Source organism: Microtus pennsylvanicus, chromosome 8, assembly GCF_037038515.1.
Source record: "Microtus pennsylvanicus isolate mMicPen1 chromosome 8, mMicPen1.hap1, whole genome shotgun sequence".
In the NCBI taxonomy this organism is placed as follows: domain Eukaryota; kingdom Metazoa; phylum Chordata; class Mammalia; order Rodentia; family Cricetidae; genus Microtus; species Microtus pennsylvanicus.
In genome coordinates, this window is record NC_134586.1 from 28540152 (window position 1) to 28560787 (window position 20636).

At 47.8% G+C, this 20636-nt stretch overlaps 1 protein-coding gene across 11 annotated transcripts in view; it reads left to right on the forward strand.

Annotated features, from left to right (window-relative positions):
• Positions 1-20636, forward strand: part of Cacna1c (calcium voltage-gated channel subunit alpha1 C) — a 660622-nt gene that overhangs the window by 516129 nt on the left and 123857 nt on the right. For all 11 annotated transcript variants that reach the window (XM_075982990.1, XM_075982987.1, XM_075982992.1 and 8 more), the window contains exon 10: positions 18481-18571. In XM_075982990.1, coding sequence (XP_075839105.1) covers positions 18481-18571 — 91 coding nt within the window. The remainder of the gene's footprint in view (positions 1-18480; positions 18572-20636) is intronic.

A 20636-nucleotide genomic window follows, 5' to 3' on the forward strand; every position in this document is an offset into this window, starting at 1 on the left:
GGGCTGTAATCTATGAAGTCAGCCACATGGAGAAGGCACTGAGACACTCTTGTCTGGGTGACACTGGGCTGTAATCTGGGAGGTCAGCCACATGGAGAAGGCACTGAGACACTCTTGTCTGGGTGACACTGGGCTGTAATCTATGAAGTCAGCCACATGGAGAAGGCACTGAGACACTCTTGTCTGGGTGACACTGGGCTGTAATCTATGAAGTCAGCCTCATGGAGAAGGCACCGAGACACTCTTGTCTGGGTGACACTGGGCTGTAATCTGGGAGGTCAGCCACATGGAGAAGGCGCCGAGACACTCTTGTCTGGGTGACACTGGGCTGTAATCTGGGAGGTCAGCCACATGGAGAAGGCGCCGAGACACTCTTGTCTGGGTGACACTGGGCTGTAATCTGGGAGGTCAGCCACATGGAGAAGGCACCGAGACACTCTTGTCTGGGTGACACTGGGCTGTAATCTGGGAGGTCAGCCACATGGAGAAGGCGCTGAGACACACTTGTCTGGGTGACACTGGGCTGTAATCTATGAAGTCAGCCACATGGAGAAGGCACCGAGACACACTTGTCTGGGTGACATTACTAGGTAAGAATAACTAGAGAGGAAGTAAAGCCAAGAACTAAAGCGGAGGTTTGGAAACAGGTTGACTAAAAAAGAGAACCTGCCGAAAAGATTTGCAAAGTGAGACCAGAGAACTAAGAAACCAGAGGAAACGTGGTAGTGCTGCTGAGGACCAGCGGGATGAGGAGACACTGGCAGGAAACACTGACCGAAACCTGGGCCCACTCATTCTCATTCCTCGGTCTCTTGAGTTCCAGTCTGCTTTAGGATGGCATCAAGCATGACCTGGATTAGCTGCCAGAGATCTAAGGACTCGGGCCTTCATGATACCGTACAGGAGGGAGGAAGAGGCTCAATCAGTCCAGTGTATCTGTGGCCCAAACAAGACCATAGCCGGATCCCAGTCTTTAGTCAAGTCCCCATCATAGCCCTGTCGGCACCAGGCCTTGCCACAGCAACTGCTCATAGACAGCCTTGACAAAGAAGGACGCGGTAGATACTCAAGGGCCATCCCAAGACACAAGAAAGGGACATACGTAGCTTCCATGTGAGGAAACAGTCTTGGTCTCCAAGTTCCTTTTCTGTCTGGTAAAGACCAGGACAACAATGAGATCTCGCTGCCCCGTTGGCTGCCTCTAGCCTTCCTCTAGGCTCCAGTGAAGACCCCCTTCCAAGGTATCTACTGAAGACTATTGCTGAGGCTTCCAGCTCATCGTCATTGGTGGAGAGGCCCTGCTCCAATCACATAGTCCATTTTCAGGTCCAGTCTCTATTCTGATGGAAGGCATGCCCAGCAGGTGAAACTATTTGCTGTGCACACCTGGAAACCCATGTTCCATCTCTGGAACCCATATAATGGTTTAAGGAGAAAAAACAGCTCCACAAAGTTGTCCTCTGACCTCTGACACCTACACACACCCCTATACAGACTAATGCAGTTTTTAAAAAGAAAGAAATGGGAATTTCTTCTCTTCAAGATAAAAAATAAATGCATCTGTTAAATGTTTACTCATATTGGAATTTCTCTCTCATATTACTAAGACAACTTAAGTATGGACCCAGCCTTCTGAAACTTACTGTAAGATACATGTTTATTTGGATGAGCAGATAAAGATGAACACACAGTAGAACCAAACATGGAGTTTCTACCCAGATAAGGAAGATTAAATATTTGTACCAGTGCTAGTTGGGAATGTGACTCTGTAGAGTCACTTTTGCAATCATCATTAACCAACAGAACCACATGCCTGCTGTGTGCCCCGCAGGACTCGGGATAATGTGATATTGAAATAGAGAAATTTGAGGGCCCAGGAGACTGCGGTTGCCATAAAGAGCTCCATGCAGTTTGCAAGCATAATCTGAATATCATTGATTTATATTAGATATGTGTCAAGGACATGAACATAATCATTTGATCTTAAAACATTTTTTTAAAAAGATATAGTCAGCATTTCCCTGGGTCTGCCTTATGGCCAGGGCTCGTCCCACATCTCCTCCAGTGAGAGAAATCCATAAAGGATGTACTCAGATCTCAGGAGACTTCACTGTTTTCCTTGCTTCTCTTAACTGTGCAGTCTGAAGCCAGCATGCTCCAGAGACCACCCTGACCTCATGCTGCTCCCAGGAGACAGAGGCCATCAAAGTCAGATGCAGATCCTCTGGCACCAGAAATTCGGATGAGACCTCCCCACACACACACACCAATCCCTGAAAAGTAGCCTTCAGAATTGAGTAATGAAGTGGGAGCCACAGATGGGAAACCACTTGCTGGGCAAATGATTAGAGAAGTCAAATTTCTTACTGAGTCCCAGACGCCCACAGTGCATGGGTGGGCTCTTATGAGGTCATCAGGGTAGACCAAACCCAGAGAATTTGTCCAGACTGTAGTGATAGGAGCGGCGGACTATGTTTCGCCACCTGGCTAGCTTTACACCCGAAATAATTACGCAGAAACTGTATTCTTTTAAACACTGCTTGGCCCATTAGTTCCAGCCTCTTATTGGCTAGCTCTTACATATTGATCTAACCCATTTCTAATAATCTGTGTAGCCCACGAGGTGGCTTACCAGGGAAGATCTTAACCTGTGTCTGTCTGGAGTGGGAGAATCATGGTGACTCACTGACTCGGCTTCTTTCTACCAGCATCCTGTTCTGTTTACTCCACCCACCTAAGGGTTGGCCTATCAAATGGGCCAAGACAGTTTCTTTATTAAATGAAAGTAACTCCTCCATCACCAGACGCCCTATAGGGGAAAAATGTAAAGCTAAGTATCAGCCATTGACTCCATCACAAATAAACAAGCATCTACTGCGGTTGAGAGTCATTCTTAGTCATCCCTCAGACTAACAGAAACTACTCCCATTGAAGATCTTCAGGTCTTTCTGGTGAGATGGATAATGAACAGATGGGATTTTTGAGAGGTTCAGAATAAATTTAGATGGTAGTTCATTTAGTCCAGACTGACTTTGAACTCCTGATTCTTCTGCCTCTACCTCCCAAGTACTGAGACTACAGGCATGTGCCACCATGCCCAACTTGGATAACCTTTGATAACCTATCATTTCCAGAAACATATGTGTGAATTCTGATAATTGTTTGGGGTTATTTTACACACACACACACACACACACGTTAAGACTTTTTAAAGTTTCTGAACATAGGACTTCTGGCTGGCCCTTAAATCTTTCACTAAAGATAAGTCATCAAGGGTATGACAATGGCCACTGTAATCATGAGCTCAGTGATGCACTCATAAATACTGGGCCAGTCATGAATAGGGAAGGGCTCTTGGGGCTCTGTCCCTTCCCTGATGAAAGATTAGCTGCTGATGGGTTCTGGAGGGTGGTATTGTATTCAGATGTGCACCCAATGGTGAGCCCACCAGGATCCATTGGATTGTGCCATACCCATGGTCACTCAGAGGAGTGCCCTAGTTGGATTCAGTGGATCACAAAACAAAAAGACATGGACATGAGAAAGGAACTGTGGGGAGTGAAGGCTGGTGGGAGCAGGAGGGAGCAGCGAGAAGTTGGGGAGTGAGAGTATTCAGAATGTATTACATACAATTGTCAAATAAATTTAATCAATAATAATAGAGGAAAAATAGTCCTTGAGACTGAATTTAGCTAACATGCCCCTGGCCTCACTCTGAGGACTCCCATGTTCAGAAATCCAGCACCTTATGTGGGAGAGCAGAAAGTTACTTCAACCACCTAGGTTTGCTGCTGACCTGACCTGCTTCCATGCTGGCACTCAGGGGAAAGCTTTGGTTGCCCTTCTCCGTCCCAAGGTACACATCAGCAGGTCCACCCATTGCATGAGCACGTCACATGACTCATGAGATGTGACCGTGGTGTCCAGCTATCATGTTAACAAAGTCCTCCAGATCTCTCTCACACACGTGCACAGATGCACACACACACACACACACACACACACACACACACACACACGTGCACGCCAGGCACAGGATGGAGGGAAATCAAGAGCCCATTTCTTGTTGGAGAGTTCATTAGCATCTTCCTGTATTTATTAGTTTCACTGAGGCCAGCTGGGTCCTGCTAGAGTAGAAGCTGCCCAGCAAGGCAGAGGGTGGACAGGTGCTAGGCATGAAATTGAGTCCATGGCAGAGGGTCCCTGTGGACAGGTAGGTACCCAGCTTACTTTGCCCCTCTGCATGGATACGGAAGTTAAGGGTCAGCTGCTAATCGTGAGGCAGAGTGCCCGTATTCCCCCAGGAAGATCCCAAGCTTTCTTGAAAACTGTAGCCCTTCATGTAGAGCCTATGGAGGGTGTGACGTCATTTCTATCTATCTAGGATATACACAGTCCCTTATCTTATTCTTTGAATTTAAGTCCTTTCCCGTGACTAGAGGAGTTGAGAATTTATTAATGCAAGAAAAACCCCTACCCCGGGAAGGCGCTCTCCTGGGCCACCCCTCCCTATTGACTGTTGGTAGTTGATGGGTGCAAATCATCCTTTCTCTAGTGTGCAGCCATTGCTATGTTTCCCATGTTCCAGTGGATGGCCCTACACCTGGACACATAGGGGCCGCACTAACTGGACTTAATGAGTTACCCAAAAATTAGACCATGAAATTTGGAGGGGAACATGTTGGTGGGATTTAGAAGGGAGAAAATGGTGCCTAGATATGTTTCATTGTATGCAAGTGCTAAAAATTTCAAGGGTAAAAATATGTATGTATGTATGTATATACATATATATATATAATTATATTTTCTAATGGGATTATTGGAGTTTGGGGTCCCAACACTGTGTTGGAATAAAACTAGTAAGTGGCTGAGAAAATTGGAAGCTTGTCCCTTCAGGCCCCACTCAGTAACTAATCTGCAGCTTGCCTCTCCACACTAGCTTGCTGGTACATAGAAGGGGAAGATCAATTATGAAAAACACACCTTCTAGCTCTGGTGAGCTGTTGCCACGGCACTTGGGTGATCTATGTTAGCTTTAACCCTAGGTGTCTTGGTCAGACCTGGAGTGCTCATTCTAGTCTATGAGAGCGCTAAGGCATTCAGGAGTCTAGAATCCTGCCATTCCTGGACTTCTGGAATGACGTGGGAACCCTGCACACCAGTCTGTGCCCCCAAAGCCACCTTAAGACCCAACACACATCTCAATTTCTCTGCATGGGAAACCTAAGCTACCTGGACCAAGGTTAACTTTAAGCCTTCCTCCCCTCTCGATGCCCCTCCCCTGCAGGACTGCATCCCTCCCCCCCGCACCCCCTGCAAGTCCAGCATGCTTGCCAACCTGCTTCACAGCGCTTCCTAATGTACTTGTGTCTGTTTGCTTGTTTATCCTATGCTGTGCTGGGCCGTCCATTCTTACAAGCAGCACCTCTGTCGGCTCAGCACTAGCAGAGCCTGGGGCAGTATGGATGGACAGTAAATGTTGGTTGGAAGTGGGGAGAAAAAGAGGAAGAGCAGGGACTTGGGCCAGTCTTGTCACTCTGTCAGATCTGAAACCAGAGTAGGCTGCATTTGATTCAGCTAAGGATATATAATGAATCAGATCTGTAAATTAATTTTCCATCTTCCATTTTGTTTATCTGCCAGCCACTCTTTTACACTTCTCTATAGGCAAGGCTGTTCCACAATGTTTCTCTCTTCGCACGTTTGCCTTTTTTTCCCTTTCTTCTTCAAATATATGAGGGTTGAGCTCTGGAAATATCTCTCGCCTTTCATCCTGTCTCAGGAACGCCAGCTAGCCAGCCAAGAATAGCTGTCAGCAAATGGTTAAGAGGCAAGTGAGGCTAGATGCCCCATGCTTCCTCGGGTCCAGAACACTGAAGGTATTTTAGGCTTGTAAGGCTGGTCTCACTTCGAAGGGTCCTGAGGTTTGATTCTATCCACTGTGTGGTCTTCAGCACACTGCTCATCCACCCACTGCTGGCAAAGAACAGTGATTTATGGAGTGGGTGTTATCGCCAGCTGAGACCCAGTGAGATCTCAACTATAACTCCTGGATGGAGTGGAAAGCGACCATTTTGGTAATAAATAGAGAACAGCATCTAATTTGTAAATTCCTCTTTCCGTAGCTAGGCCTAATCTGATCAGTGAGACTGAAGGGAATTGTTGATAACCAAAAATTATTTTCCATGTCTTAATCTGGCCAGGAAACTTCACTCCTAATGGAAATGGCATATTGCTCTGGCAATAGTTGGGAATGACATTTGTCATTAGACTAACCCAATTGTTGGGTATTGAAAAATACGCTTAGACTATAATCTACTTAAAACCAAACTGGAGCTGAAGCCGGGCATCGCCGTGTTCCTGATCTCATTGCTTCATAGAATCTAAATCTCTTTCTAGTTAAAACACAGAAATCCTTGGTAGTAGTCTTCCAAGATGTCAGCTTGACCTCACTGATGAGCTGGCAAAGCCAGATGGCCCACCGCAGAGCCCAGATGGTGGTCACAGATAACTTTCCTGACAAGCTAGAGATCAGGCTAAAAGAGCAGAACACTGTCTCTGGTACAGCCTTGGTTCAGCGTAAGGCTATAAAAAATCGTAATAATCTAAGCCCAGTGTGGTGGCTCCACTTGGGAGGCTGAGACAGGAGGATTGAGAGTTTGAAGCTGTAGACAGGCCTTGTCTCTAAAGAAAAAAAAGTCAAGAGACACAGAGGGAGTTTTAAAAGCTCTCTTTTCCCTGTTGGACTTAAATCTTGATGGTAACCGAAGTTCGAGACTTTTCAATCTTTTTGCAAGACCTTAAGCATTTCCAGGATTAGGCCATTCTGTGGGTAAGTTTCTGTTAGCACACAACTGGGCGTCTTAAGTATTTCATGCTAAGAAGGCATGCAGTAATGGATGCCAGCCCCAAAAGGACCAGGCAGCTGCGGTCATTCTTAGGGACTGACCCTGGGACAGCTATTATCGCCACTAAGTGCTTAGAGTCCTGCTGCCTTTTGAGACATAAGGTGACTTTGAGGGTTCCTTGTGTCAGCCTATAGTTCATTTCCGCCTGCCCAGTAGACACAGTGTCCAGCGTTCTCCACACACATACTATATTGATTTTTAGTGTTATGACTGGCAGCCATAATTAATTAAACTCCTTATTTTAGTTATAGTGTCTTTAATCCTCATCAAACCTTCCCAGAGCAGTGGAATTATCTCTCCAGTTTCAGAAGAAAAGGTCAGGTTAAGATCATCTGCTCGAATGGATGTCTGCTTAGCAGGAGACACACACTCGCCTCTCCCCAAGGTCTGTATCCTTGGACCCTAAAACCCATTCTCTGCTTCTCATCTAGGTGAGACAGAGCAAGGAGAGCAAGTCAGGAGCCCTGGTCCCTGTCTTGGCTTTAATCTGAGTTAGCTCAATGTCCTCAGACAACTCCTCCTACCTTTCCCTCCCCTCCCTGAGCCTCAGTTTCCTGCTCTGTAAAATAATATATAGATCCACTCAAATTTTCTCTACATCTTTGGGCTTTCAAGCCCTCTCAGTGACCACTCTGGCACTGCCGGTCTCTTTGAGTTCCCTGTTGCAGAATGGATGTGTGCCTGGCCCAGAGAGGAGACAGTGCTAACTTATAGAGGCTCACTGTCCCGATTCTGACCTAGGAAAGTGCTTGCTACTAAAGAACCTAGGGTGCTTGTCGGCGCCCTAAGCTGTCACCTGCAGTTATGTAACACCCCCATGCTGGTCTGGGGTGCTGTGGGGGTGGCACTGTTGACGGCACTGTTAATTACCTTTGAATGGCTAGTTACCCTGATTGCTCCACTTTCTCTCTGCCTTCTCATCCGTCTCATGTGTCCACTAGTGTTTATACCTGTGAAAGTTTCTCCTGCCTTCCCCAGCAGCCAGTTCCCCCAGTGGCCCCTGGAAGCTGTCACAGTACCACACCTCAGTGAGTCTCCTGAGGTTGTTGCTGCTGCTGCTGCTTTTTCCTGCTATGGCTAGAGAGCGAGGCCAGCCCTCCTGCTCCACTTCCCGCCTTTGTCCAGCGGGTCTCTCTATGCCTGACTGCTCGTGTCTTTGCTCCCTTTCAGCCAGGTATCCTTACAGTTATCAGCCCCACAATGCAAGGGGCCACAGCAACAGAGCTGACCGAATTTGCCCGAGGAGCCCTGGTGCTGTTACACAGCTCATGAACATCGGCATGCCCCACAGTCCACAAGACAGACTTTCCCTTCCCCCAAGAGCCTTTCTTAGTCCCACCCGTCGTGACTAGGACTCTGGACTGTGGTGACTTTGCCAGAAGAATTTTGGATTCAGAAGCAGACCTCTAGCTCCAAAGCTCATGAGGTTTTGATTCCTCTCTTCCCTCTTGGCTCAGAGGTGCTCACATGGAGGCTATGACGGGGTCATCAATTAAGGGACTTTTTCGATGACCTGGGCACCTCCAGCAGCCTTGCCCTTTTCATGATTAGAATAAACAGTTCATCTGGTACACACAGTGGCTAAGAGGATGCTTGGCACCAGATCTACCTGGCTTCAAAGTCCTGGGTCCTAGTTAGCTGATTGCTTTGAACAAGTGATTAAATTCCAAGCCTCAGTTTCCTCATCTGTAAGATGGGCTCATGTAATATCTCATACATGGGTGCTCTCAGTTCATACGTGTGAAACTTGAAAGAGAGGCTATCTTATAGCAAATGCTTAAAAACTGGACTGTTAGGATTAAGACAGAGTATTACACTGTATGTACAGCTGGGGGACAAAGCCTAAGATGGACCTGGACCACACTTAGAAAGAGACCCGGTGCACGCATCTTTTTTCTTTTCTTTGATACCATGCCAGATAAGGCGACAGATTCTTCTAAGCCTCGGTAACTAGAAAAACACCCCCTGTAACCTCAGAAGAACTTTATGCTTAAAATAACTGAGTTCACAGAGAAGCCCTACAAAAGAGCCTTCCTACCCATGTGCGGAGGATCCATGCCGCATCCCTTTGGGCTGCAGAGGGGCTGTCCCTGGCCCTGTCACTCCTAACGGAGGTAGGCATTGTGGGAAAGGAAAGGAGAGATGTGCACCCACATTCAGCAGCTTGTCTGCTGCCCCCCGAGCTCCCTCCCTGCCTCCTCCTGCTCTCCTCACCCTCCTACAGTCCCAGTGACATGGTGCTGGAAAGGGATTTTCTGCTTGGAGTGCTGGATGCTTCTAACCTGCTGGGATCACAACAGCCCCAGCATCCTTCTTAGAGGTAGAGCTAAGGGCAGCCATTGATACCTCCTCCCAGTTCGCAGCAGTAGTAATAATTAGGATGATGGCACACCACACCTGTATTGCTCCTTTTTAATAAGTAAGGCCTCTGTTTTCATATTTGATCTTGTTTTATATTTTCCTTGTTGGCTTAAAATCAGCCCTAGGCTTAATTGCTAATGTGGGGGAAGCTAAGCTGGCCTGGGCTGACAAGAAGTGATTGAGAAGGTTCTGGAAGTGGTGGTACCTTTTCATGTGACCTTCCTTCTCAGGCAGACCGCTGTCACTGGTACCCCGTTGTTTCTCTGCTCTCTCTCACTGCCGCCACCCTCTTTCTCCATAACTGTGAGTCCGTCCTATAAGAAAGTCTTTCACCAATCATGTAGATGAACTCAGCTACATCGGAGGTGGAGTGCACAGGACTTCAACTGGGAAATGCATCAGTGTACTCTGGAGCTGTTTAGTATCAAGGCCAGGAGTACCTTGATGTGTCCTAGACCAATGGCACTGGGGGTGGCAGATCCTGGATTTTACAAACCCGCGCAGTGAGAGATCTCTGGCCGTGGGTTTGATTTGTTAATCATAGAAAAATGATGAACGCAAGTATCTATTCTGCAAGAGAGAAGACCATCACATGGGCTATGCCGCTGCTCCTCCCTAGAGTGACCAGAGCAGCATCTACAGCTAGGATATCCACCTCCTTCCCGGCTGGGCTGTGTCCCCCTGCACCACAGGGAGCCACCTGTTATCTTTCACCCTTCATGGTGTGGACTTAAGCAAACTGGCCAGGCATGGCCTGATGTGGCGATAAGCCCTGGACTCATTGCCATCCATTGTCTGCCATGTACCAGCTTCCCCCTCGGGTACCTATCTTCCATTGAATCATCACTGGGAATTCATGTCCTTGCATGACACCCTGGGTGCTCTTCTGTCAGGTCCTCACAGAGAATGCTTTAGACGGGTGGTTTAAGGAGATCTTGATGAAGATGGAGTCAGGGTTCCAGAAAGATGGGCAGGGGATTCAGGAAGTGAGAACAGCACCCTAAACTAGCAGTCGGGGAGCTTTTGCTGTGGGCCTGCCTGCAGGTACAAAGGAGAGAGCAGCCCTGTGAAGAGGGCCACAGCCTTTGGCAGCAAGTTGCAGCCACTATGCCCAGTGCCCAGAAGTAGCAGAGTGAGGACCTGAGCCCCAGCTCCTCTGACCCAGCCACAGACTCTTGCTAGTGGCCGGCCTCAGACACAGGACCTTTGATATGCTCTACACAGGTCAACCTCTTGGGGTTCGGAGCACAGGTCGGAGCGCACGGGCAGAACATAGGAGTATCCTGACGGCTATGGTGGTATAAAACATGTCTGCTACTCTTGCAGAGAATCAGACTATGAGTTTAGAGAATTCCAAGACGAAGTTCCTAGCCTTGAGAAAGTTTGGGTTTACTTGAGAAATAATAAACTTTAAGAAAAACAGTTTAAAACTAGTTGATACTACTAGCGAGTGTTTATGTCAGTGACTATTTTACAGAGTTCTTTTTACAAATATTATTCCACTTACCCCATACGGAAAGCTCTTTGAGTAAATAATATCACGATCTCTCTGTGGAGGAGGAAATGGGAGTCCAGAAAAGCTAAGTGGCTTCTCTGACGTCCTGTCAGCTTTTGGGTGGGACAAAAGCTGGCATCTAGATTTTATTTACTAAGTGACTCAAGTGCTCTAGATGAGGAGGACGGCCTCGGAGCAGTGGACGGTTCTAGAAGCCAGCAGAGGCTAAACCTGGGCCTCCAAGAATGAATGAGTGGCTACGGGATTGGCAGGCACTGCCTGGGATGGTCCAACCGGTAAGAGTCCCTGACTCTGCAGGCCCTGAGGTGTCTCCCATAGGTCTCTAGCTCTGCTCTCTAGAGAGAGGTGACCAGTCCACAACATCAGAAGAGTCCCCTGCTGGACCCAGCAAAACTTTATTCATGGAAATAAGTGGCTGTCTAGACTTGGCTTTAGAGCAGTAGTTTGCCCGCCGACAGGATATGAGGTGGAGGGACCAGACCCTCCCCGGAGGAGGGATGGATGCTATCTGATGCCATTTAGACAGCTGCCGAGGGACAGTGCATCGAGGGACAGCAAGCTCAGCTTGCCTGGAGAATTCTTCAGGATGGGTGGAAACAGGTACCATCACAGCCTAGGCTGCCTAATAACATACTACAGACCCAAGTGACAGAAATGGATTCTTTTTCTGATTCTGGAGGCTGGAATCTCAGATTAAGGTATAGGTCAGGCTGGCTCCGCAGAGGCTACGAGGCTGTGAAAGAGGGGTCCATTATAGGCCCCACTCCTGGGTGTATACGCACTGTCTTCACCCTGTATCTTTCTCTGATCTCTCCTCTGTCTCTGTCCAGGTGTCTTTTTATTGGGGCACAAGTCATGTTAGATTGTGGCCCCATTTAATTATACATATTTAAGGACCCTGTCTCCTGAAACATCCATTCTAGTCAAGAGTGTTTAAGATACCGGCATGTAGATTTCTAGGGGGCGTAATTCAACCCACAGCAGATGAGATGCCCAAGTTAAAGGGGGTGGAGCCTGTAAGGCTAGGCACTAGAAATTTTTTTGTTTGTTAGCCATGCTGTCATTAGTACTTTGAGAAAACAAATGCTAGCTATACCATTTTTTCATATAAAAATGTAATAAAATGGTCATCTTGCCGAGTAAATGGCAAGGCTTCATATAGGAGTGGATGGGCCCTGCCATTGCAGCCCAGCAGGCTGGATGCCAGGAGTCACCCCAGAACTCCTGCCAGCATTCTCCCTCATGGGGAAACACCTTCAGCCACTGCCAGTAATGCCTATGTTGGTGTGGTAACTCCTTCTCAACGGGGAAGGACAGGGTTCAAAAGTAGCAGGTGAGTTCTCTTGAGTTCGCATAATGGCCTAACAGCTACATTGTAAAAATGACAATATTTTTCTTCGAAAGTTTCAGGAGAAGCTGACCATCCCCACTGATGTCATATGAAGACCCTAGAGACCCACACACACACACACACCTGGGACAAAGTCAGGGCTGTTTGGGGACTCAAAAGTTTTAGAACTCAGCGTATTTCATCTTCCTCCCCAGGTAAAGATGCCTCTTAGGTGCCTCTTCAGTAGTAAGAATACGTAGGAAATCTGAGACCGGGCCAGCCTAGGTGTGTTCTATGTGACTGTTTCTCCCTGTATCTCTTCCAGAAGAAAGAAAGGAAGGATTCCCATCTTTCCGTTTTCCTTGCTGAGTGACCACACTAATATTTTCCTTTACCCAAACACAAATTGCTTTGACTCTCAAACCTTTGTCAAAACCCTTCTGAGATTTATTTTTTTTTTACTTATGTGGATGCAACTGTTCATCTTCCAGTGCACGTATTACATTATGCTGATGTTGTGGGGCCAGGCTGAGCTAATTTCCTCTTAAGGGAAACATGAGTTTTGATTCACCGGCCCAGCCCGGATCAGCCCTGCCCCTTGTGGATCTGTTTCCTGAAGGTCTGTCCAGAGGGAGCTGTAGTTTTATGCGGGGCTGGCTTCCTGTAGGGGACCACGAGGGCCACGAGCTGTAAGCCTCCTCGTTGACCACGGCTGCGGGAAGACTGCCAGATGAGCTGTGCCACCGTAATTCAAAGACTCCACGTGGTGTCTCATGGTGGAGTCCCAGAGCCCAGGGCTAAGATTTCCAGAGGGTTTGTAGACTCACACACATGCCTGGAAACACCCAACTGGACAACAGCTTAGATCTACCCTCCTCTGAGGTATATTATTGTGTGGTCTCCACATTATCTCGTAAAGAAATTATATGTGGAGATTGTGATGATTTATTATAATTTCCACGGTATCTACCCAGTCGTTTTCCAAGCAAGCCGAGGAGAGTCGCTAACTACACCTCTCCTGAGACAGAAACAGACTACCAAGTGCCACTCAAGCAAGAGTGGCTACCGAGAGTGGATGTTAAGAGGGATGGAGGGTTGGTACTTACTAATCTGGGCATGAAATGAGCTGTTGGCAAAATACTGCCTAAGTGGGCGTGGTGGCTTCTAGCTATCTGGGAGGCAGAAGAAGGATCCTTTAAGTTGAGGAGTTTAGGACCCTGTATGCTAAATAAAACAGGAAGAGTAGAGTCTGTGCAACTCATTTTAGGCATTGCTGCTAAAACTAAGAAAATAGTGATGCCACCTGTCACTTGCAATGACAACTGTGAATTGCTTTCTCAAGAAATCTTTATTTTTTGTTTTGTTTGAGAGTCTTCCTTTCCAAACCCCAGAGATGCACATTTGGTGATAGTGCCTGTTAGCAGTAAAGTCAGAAAATGAACTCCATCTCTAGCCTGCTTCCTCAGCCTCTTTCCTCAAAGCTGCATCAGGTTGGGCTGGGGAAACAGTTCAGCCAGTAAAGCACTTACCATGCAAGCGTGAGCACCTGAGCCTGACCCCAGCACGTCACCAAAGCTGGGCCTGGTGATGAGCGCTTTAGTCCCCATGCTGGGGAGGCAGAGACAAGTGGACACCTAGGGCCTGCTCACCAGCCATCCCAGCCAAATTGGCAAACTCCAGTTCCCAACAGACGCTTGAGATTGACCTTTGACCTCCATCCACACATACGCTATCACAGCATACACATGAACAGGTACACACATTATACACCACACAGACACACACATGTACACATACAGAAACACAAAGGTACACACACACACACACACACTGTGTTTATACAAAGGGTATGTCCTCACAACATGTCTGGAGAGACACAGCCAATCACATAATCACATTGAAATGGGGTGTTCTCTGACTCCGAGTTCCTTCCCATCTTTCAGCCAACCACCTTAGCTAAGTAACCACAGGTGGTCAAGCTTTCTGGCTCACCTGTGGGATAAGTGTCTCACATTCATGATTCTAGACCTAAAGATTCTGAGCACACAGTTCCCTAGAAGTCTGCCTTAAACAGCAGCTGCCAGACTGCTGTGTGATCCTTTCCTGACAGGAGCACCGACTTCATTTTCAGCTGTTTTATTCTTCCAGGTACTTATGGAATAAGCTGTCATAAATGTGCCGTTCTGGTGGGAGACGTTCATGTCAGCCAGGGACCTTTAGATGCGACTTGACCTGCAGAGCAGATTGAGTGGAGACCATGCAGGTCATGTAGGGAACTGAGCCGGAGCTTCTGCCAAATCCCACCATGAGTATCCTGACCACGTGTGGTTATATCTGAACACCCATATATTTATCGGGTTCCTCATATGGCGTTTAAACTTATCCCACAGTTGTTTCCGAAACTGAACTGGCTGTGACACGCTTTTTGTCAAGCCAAATGCTGGACAGTGCTGCTGTCTGACAGGTCTCTGAGCCTTGAGCCACTGACCAGCATCCGTGCGTCCTCAAACCAGCTGCAGGAGCCTGGCAACAAGCAGCCTGCTGCTTCCCTTTCACACCCCCACAGGCAGCCTGGTCCTCGTGGGACTCTCATTCTTGCCTTAGTTCCTGTTCTAAAATGCACCTCTCTAGAGGGGACATGGGCGTTAAATCACTTCTGTGTTTGATTCAGGTTGGATATTTTTTAGAATAAAGAGAAATCCCGGAGCTGATTTGAGAGTTGCTGTTATCCTACCCTGTGTTTTGTACACTGGAGACATGGGCCTTCCTATAGGTGGACAATAAGTTTGACCCCTTTCTGAGAGGAGCCAGATTTCTGAGTCCCCACTAACAAGAAAGCCCATTGGCCATCATCTAAGTTGTGAGAGACTAGAATGAGTTCCCTTCACTGCCTTCCCTGGAGCACATGGGCCACTTGCCTGTCCTCATCCACACACACATACACTTTCTTATAGGGCTCTCTGGTAACTTCCTTCCCCGTCACTGCTGCTCAATAAGCCATGGTCAATCCGTGCCCTTCGCTTGTTTCCCACAGCAGCTCTGTGGTTCACAGAAGCACATAAGTATGAGTGTTATCAGGAGAAACACCCTTGCTGGGGAGTTAGCTAGAGCGTTGGCTCCTGAGACTTCAGGCCACTGTGTAGCCCAGACTGCCTTGTCCTTTAGCTCCTTCCTCTTCGGTTAAGCCCAGACATGAGCAGAACAGAGCGTGAGGCTTTCTGTACACAGGAAACTGAACTCCGATGAAAAGTGGATCCCCAAGGCAGCTTCCCAAGACTCTCAGGTTATTCCTCTTCAAAAGGAAATGGAATGTGAAAAGGACTATATATGAATCGCATGCATAGTATATGCAAAACTGAACAAAGTAAACATTCAAGGGTGAAATTCAAAGTAAAGCAGGTGCATATGTGCTCGGGATGGAACCAAGACTGAGGCATTGGGGAGCCTCTTACTGAATGAAAGGCAATGACTGAGCCAGAGAAGGGAGAGAGTGACATCATCGGGGGACAAGTGGGAAGGAAGCACTGGAGCCCACTGAAGCTGGCATTTACGGTCCCTGTGAGGGGGGAGCTTGAGCCACCTAGCCAGTGGGACAGGGCAAATTCAGGCACTAGCTTGATCTCAGCAGTTACCTACTTAAATCTGTAAACGGGATGCCTTCCAGTTAGCGGACATAGATACTAGGAAGTCCCAGTTACGTGTGTCAGTGTGGTTGGGAGCCTCTTCTAGCATCCGCCATTTGCTTTACTAAGGGTCCATCATTTGTTTTATGTTGATAATTCACGTGACTCAAGGAGTTTGACCAGATTTTGTTTTGTTTTCTTACATGTCTTGGTTTATGCTTTTCATGCTTTTTGTTAATTTTTGGAGATAAGAGTGTTCTATGTAAGAGCTGGGTTGTTTCTTATGCCTGTGCTGATTGCATGTTCTCTGTTGATGTCTTGTCCCTGATCTTGACACTGGCCGTCGTGTCTGTGACAGGAGGTGCCGCGGCGGGCTTGCTTGATCAGAAGAAAGGGAAGTTTGCTTGGTTTAGTCACTCTACAGAGACCCATGGTAATGTCTCCTATGCTCTCTGTGTGTAAATGTGTATTGGTCCATACAGATTGCATGGGAGAATGCTGCTCTTGATGTCTGGTGTTTGTGTGTGGGGGGGATGTATGTGTGCACAAACGTGTGCTCTTCTGTTGGTATATGTTTGTATGTGTGTGTGTGTTTATGAGGGGAGGACCACTGACCCTCATCTCCTCCACTGGATAGAGTCAGCAAGCTTGACAACCAGCACCAACTGTTCCCTGATAAAAGATGGAGTCATTCCTTTAGATAGTGACAGCCAGAACCAGTCACTGTAAATACAGAATGAGCCCCGGTACTGGAAGTACCTTGACTTTAGAGGATATGCTTACTCCTAAGACTCAGGCTGCTTGTTCCTAGTTTTGGTGGCTTCTTGAGCCTAGAACCACTACTCCCGCACCAGCCTACTCCCATACAAGGGGTTCCCTGACAGCCAAGTATCAGAGTCAAGTGGCTTCTACATAGGGCTCAGATCTCCCAAGAATGACACCCGGAGTCCTGGGTGACTAAAGATAAATGAACTGGAAGGCGAAGTTCTTCTCACTGTTACAGCTTCTCATTTAATGTGGATTGTCTACAACCCATGGAAGCCTCTGAAGGCCTCTATTCCCGGTCCCCAGTGCTAAGCTACCTCAAATGACTAATCCCATCCAAAGGCCTTAGGCTGTGGTGTCACTGTCATTGCTATAAAACTGAACATTGCTGGACTATTCTATGCCATCCAGTGGTGTTCCCAGAGCCTGGCTCGGCTTCCCTATCATTGACTTATCCTAGATGTAGAGAAGAGTCTACACTGGAGCAGTCAAGGTGAGCATGGGGCAGGGACAGTGCCCAATCTCTTGCCCTTTCTAGGTGTGCCATGTGACCTTGACCGTCATACCGGTTCTCTGGCCTCACTTTCCTCTCAATGTAACATAGAGTCGGGTAATCTCTGTAGTTTCCTCCAGCCCTTAGTATCTTTTTCCTCAATTTGAGGCAGAATCTTAAGTCCAAGAGAACTACTCCATGTGACAGTCAGAACATAGTAACTCATGGGTTTCCTGTTTATGTCTTCCATTTTTTTTAAGTGAAATTCTTTTCATCCACCTGACTTGCCTTAAACCAGAAGAAAAGGAACTGGGAAAAGTGCACCTCCATCCACATCACAGTGTGACCTAGGGATGGTGGCCCATGGGAACTTGTCACTAGCCCACATTCCGACTAGCCATAGACACTGTGGCTGCCAAGGGCTGGTGATTTCTTACTGGATGAGGTTTATTCTGGAGGGAGTGCTGGTCCACATTGGTCTAAAGAAGTAGTGATAAAACCAAGGAATTCCCTGGGAGTTGTGGTACACATCACTAATACCAGCACTCAGGAGGCTGAGGCAGGGGAACTGAAAGTTTGAGAACAGCTGGTAATATATCATGACCATATCATTTTAAAAAAAAAGTAAATATATACACACACACACACACCTACACATATATAGATTCATATTATATTAAAAGGATGATGGCAGTTCTGAAAAACTCTTTGAGCTAAACTTTTAATTTCATAGAATAAATGATACTGGAAGAATTTATCTCTTCTAAGCCACCATGCTGAGTCTAAGCTAGAAAACTCCCTCTGGAAATCTAGCCTGCTGCTGCCATGCTGAAAGATGCTGGGCATTGCTTGGGCAGATCGGCTCCAGGAGAATCAGGTCACTAGTATCTCTTGTGTCTGCCCTGTTGTGTGAGGCTAAACCCATGAGTTGGACAGTGGCTGGTTACCTCAAGCCCAGCACCTCACGGCCTTAAGTGTCACTGCTTTATGACACGGTGCACTGCAGAAAAATAATGTCCTCAGATCCATCAAAAAAAATGTTTTGAGTAGCAAAAGTGCCCTTCCTGCAAACAAGCTAGACTCCAGTCTTAGGTTGGAGCTGGCAGGGGAAAGAAAGAGGGCAGCGGAGTCTTGCTTGAGGGCTTCTCTCCCTGTGCTAAGTTGACGATGCAAATGGAAAAGTTCCCTGCCTTTCTGGGACTACGAAGTTGAGGGCAGATGAAGGATGCCACCATCCTTCTTTCCCAAATGCGTCCTGTTAGGTCTGATCACCAGAGTCCCCCCACATTCCCACTCATCTGCAGAGTCCTGGCAGCTTTCTTGCCCAGCCGGATGAGGACAGTGCCAGGACCAGGCCCCCATAGACAGGCCAGCGTGTGGTGCCCGGCCAGCCCCGGGTTAGAATGGTACGATATACACTAATACTCTTCTCCTCTTTCTCTCTCCCTACCCTTAATGCCTTCTGTGCCTCCGTTCCCTCACAGTGAGCATGCCCACAAGTGAGACTGAGTCTGTCAACACTGAAAATGTGGCTGGAGGTGACATCGAGGGCGAAAACTGTGGAGCCAGGCTTGCGTAAGTACCCATAGCAAACTTAGCGCCGAGTTCTTCCTAAGACATGGCCTGGGAAGCTGGCTCGTGGAGTCCAGTGGGGTGGCTCCTCACTGCAGGGGCAGAATCAACCTGTGCCCTGTGTGGAGAGAGAAGTGGCCTGGGATGAAGCATGGCCTCGTATATGGTAGTCAGCTCTTCACATTGAAGCTTTCACTTCTGTGAGGGCCACCAAACTTGGATGCTGGAGCCTTTCAGCCCTCCAGAGAAGTACAGAAGTAGGGTGCTCTGATGTCTCTTTTTTTTCTTTATTCCCTATCATTTATATTTTTTCATAAGAGCCAATAGATCAGGTCCTTGTAGCTACATGGTCATCCTTTCTATTCTGACAAATATGGCCTCAAAGTAAATCACCAGCTAAGAAGTCCACTGCCCGGGGATGATCCTCATCCTGTGCAGCTCTGAGCAGCCCTCCTAATGATGGAGAACCAGTTCCTGGTGTACCGCCTGGAGTGTCCTCAGCCTAGGAGGTAGCAATACTGAGCATCCGAGCCTTCCTCCCAACCCCTGGCTGCCAGGAACCTGTGACTTAGCCAGATAAGAGAGCTGTTATCCATGGGAGCAGTTATATGTGGATGTCACGATCTGGAACACAGAGTCAGGTCATCCACATCCATGACCCTCACTCCCTAAATGGAGGGGGAAATGATTTCATTACTAAAAATGGCAAAACCAGGTTGATTACTAGTGTCACAAAAGCAGAGCCTGGGAACAAAGAGGTATGCCACTAGGCAGAATATGCCCACTAGGTCGCCACGCCCAGGCTTCACTTTAGGAGGCCATGACCGCTTTTCCTCTGGCCAGGAGCATGACAGCTGTAACCTTGTCTTGACCACTGAAGGAACTGCAGAGAGAAAGCTCTGGGCAGGATTAGCCCAAGTAAAATGTGTCTCCAAATGCTCCCTGGCTAGAACAGCACCTTCCCGTGTAGCGTGACTCACTGCCAGGCCGGCCCAGCCTCCTCACAACAGTAGCTGCAGGCGAATCTGAGCGTGCCTGGGAGAGAGCCAGAAGAGGGAGATGAGCAAGACTGAGGAGCAGTGCAGCCCGGTTCCAGGGTATGCGGGGCTGTGGCATCACTCACTGTGACAGTGGCACCAGGGAGTCTGCACTGCAGACTTCTCAGCGCTGTCGCGAAGCAATTATTGTCAAAGTGTTGTTAAAATATGGTGCTAATTACATCTGTAAGCAGTACTCCTGGCCCTTTCTCTTCTTTTCTCTTTTGGAATTCTACAAAATAGCACTCGAGTTTCTAGAAGTGGCCCCAGATAGCAATGATAGGGGCAGGCATATGGGGCCCTTCTAGCCCATAAGTTCTAGGTCCTTCGGCTTGCTTGACATCAAGGATGGGGAGTTTGGAGAAAAGATCATCAAGGTTATTACAGCGCTGGCTTTGGGGCGACATGGCCCAAGGTATAAACCAGGAGGGGCCAGGGAGCTGGTACCAGGAACTCACTGAACAGCACATCCTCAGAATCCATGATGCTGGCTGGAAAGCAAACACGATTGTCCCCTGTGAAGGGAAACTGGTGTCACTGGCCTGTCGGTCACCTCCTAGGAAGATGTGCTCTGCTTCGAGGCTGATCTTATTCCTACACAAACTGGGGTTGATAAACATCTACACTGTATACAAGGGATACGATTGTGGTGCCAGAATTATAACATGCACTTCATCCTCTAGTGTCTTTCCCCATCACCAGCAAGACAGCGTTGAGCTAAGATAGCCACTGTTCCCATCAGTGAGTCGGCCTGAGAAGAGAAGCAGGCTGAGGGCAGAGTGAGAGATCATTGCTTTATATCCTCTGAGTTAAAAGTCTTGAGGTCAGGACTAGGACTTGCATGTAAGGAGAAGGCTGGGGTAAAGATGTCGCGTGGGTGGCAGAGGGGTGCGGAAAGAAGGACATCACTTATGCAGTGACAAGGGAAGAGACAAAGGAAGGGCTCACCAAAATTTGATAAGACAAATTGATACCAAGGCCAAAGCAGGATTGGAAGAGAAGATCCAGTCTAAAGGATATGCAGGTGCTGT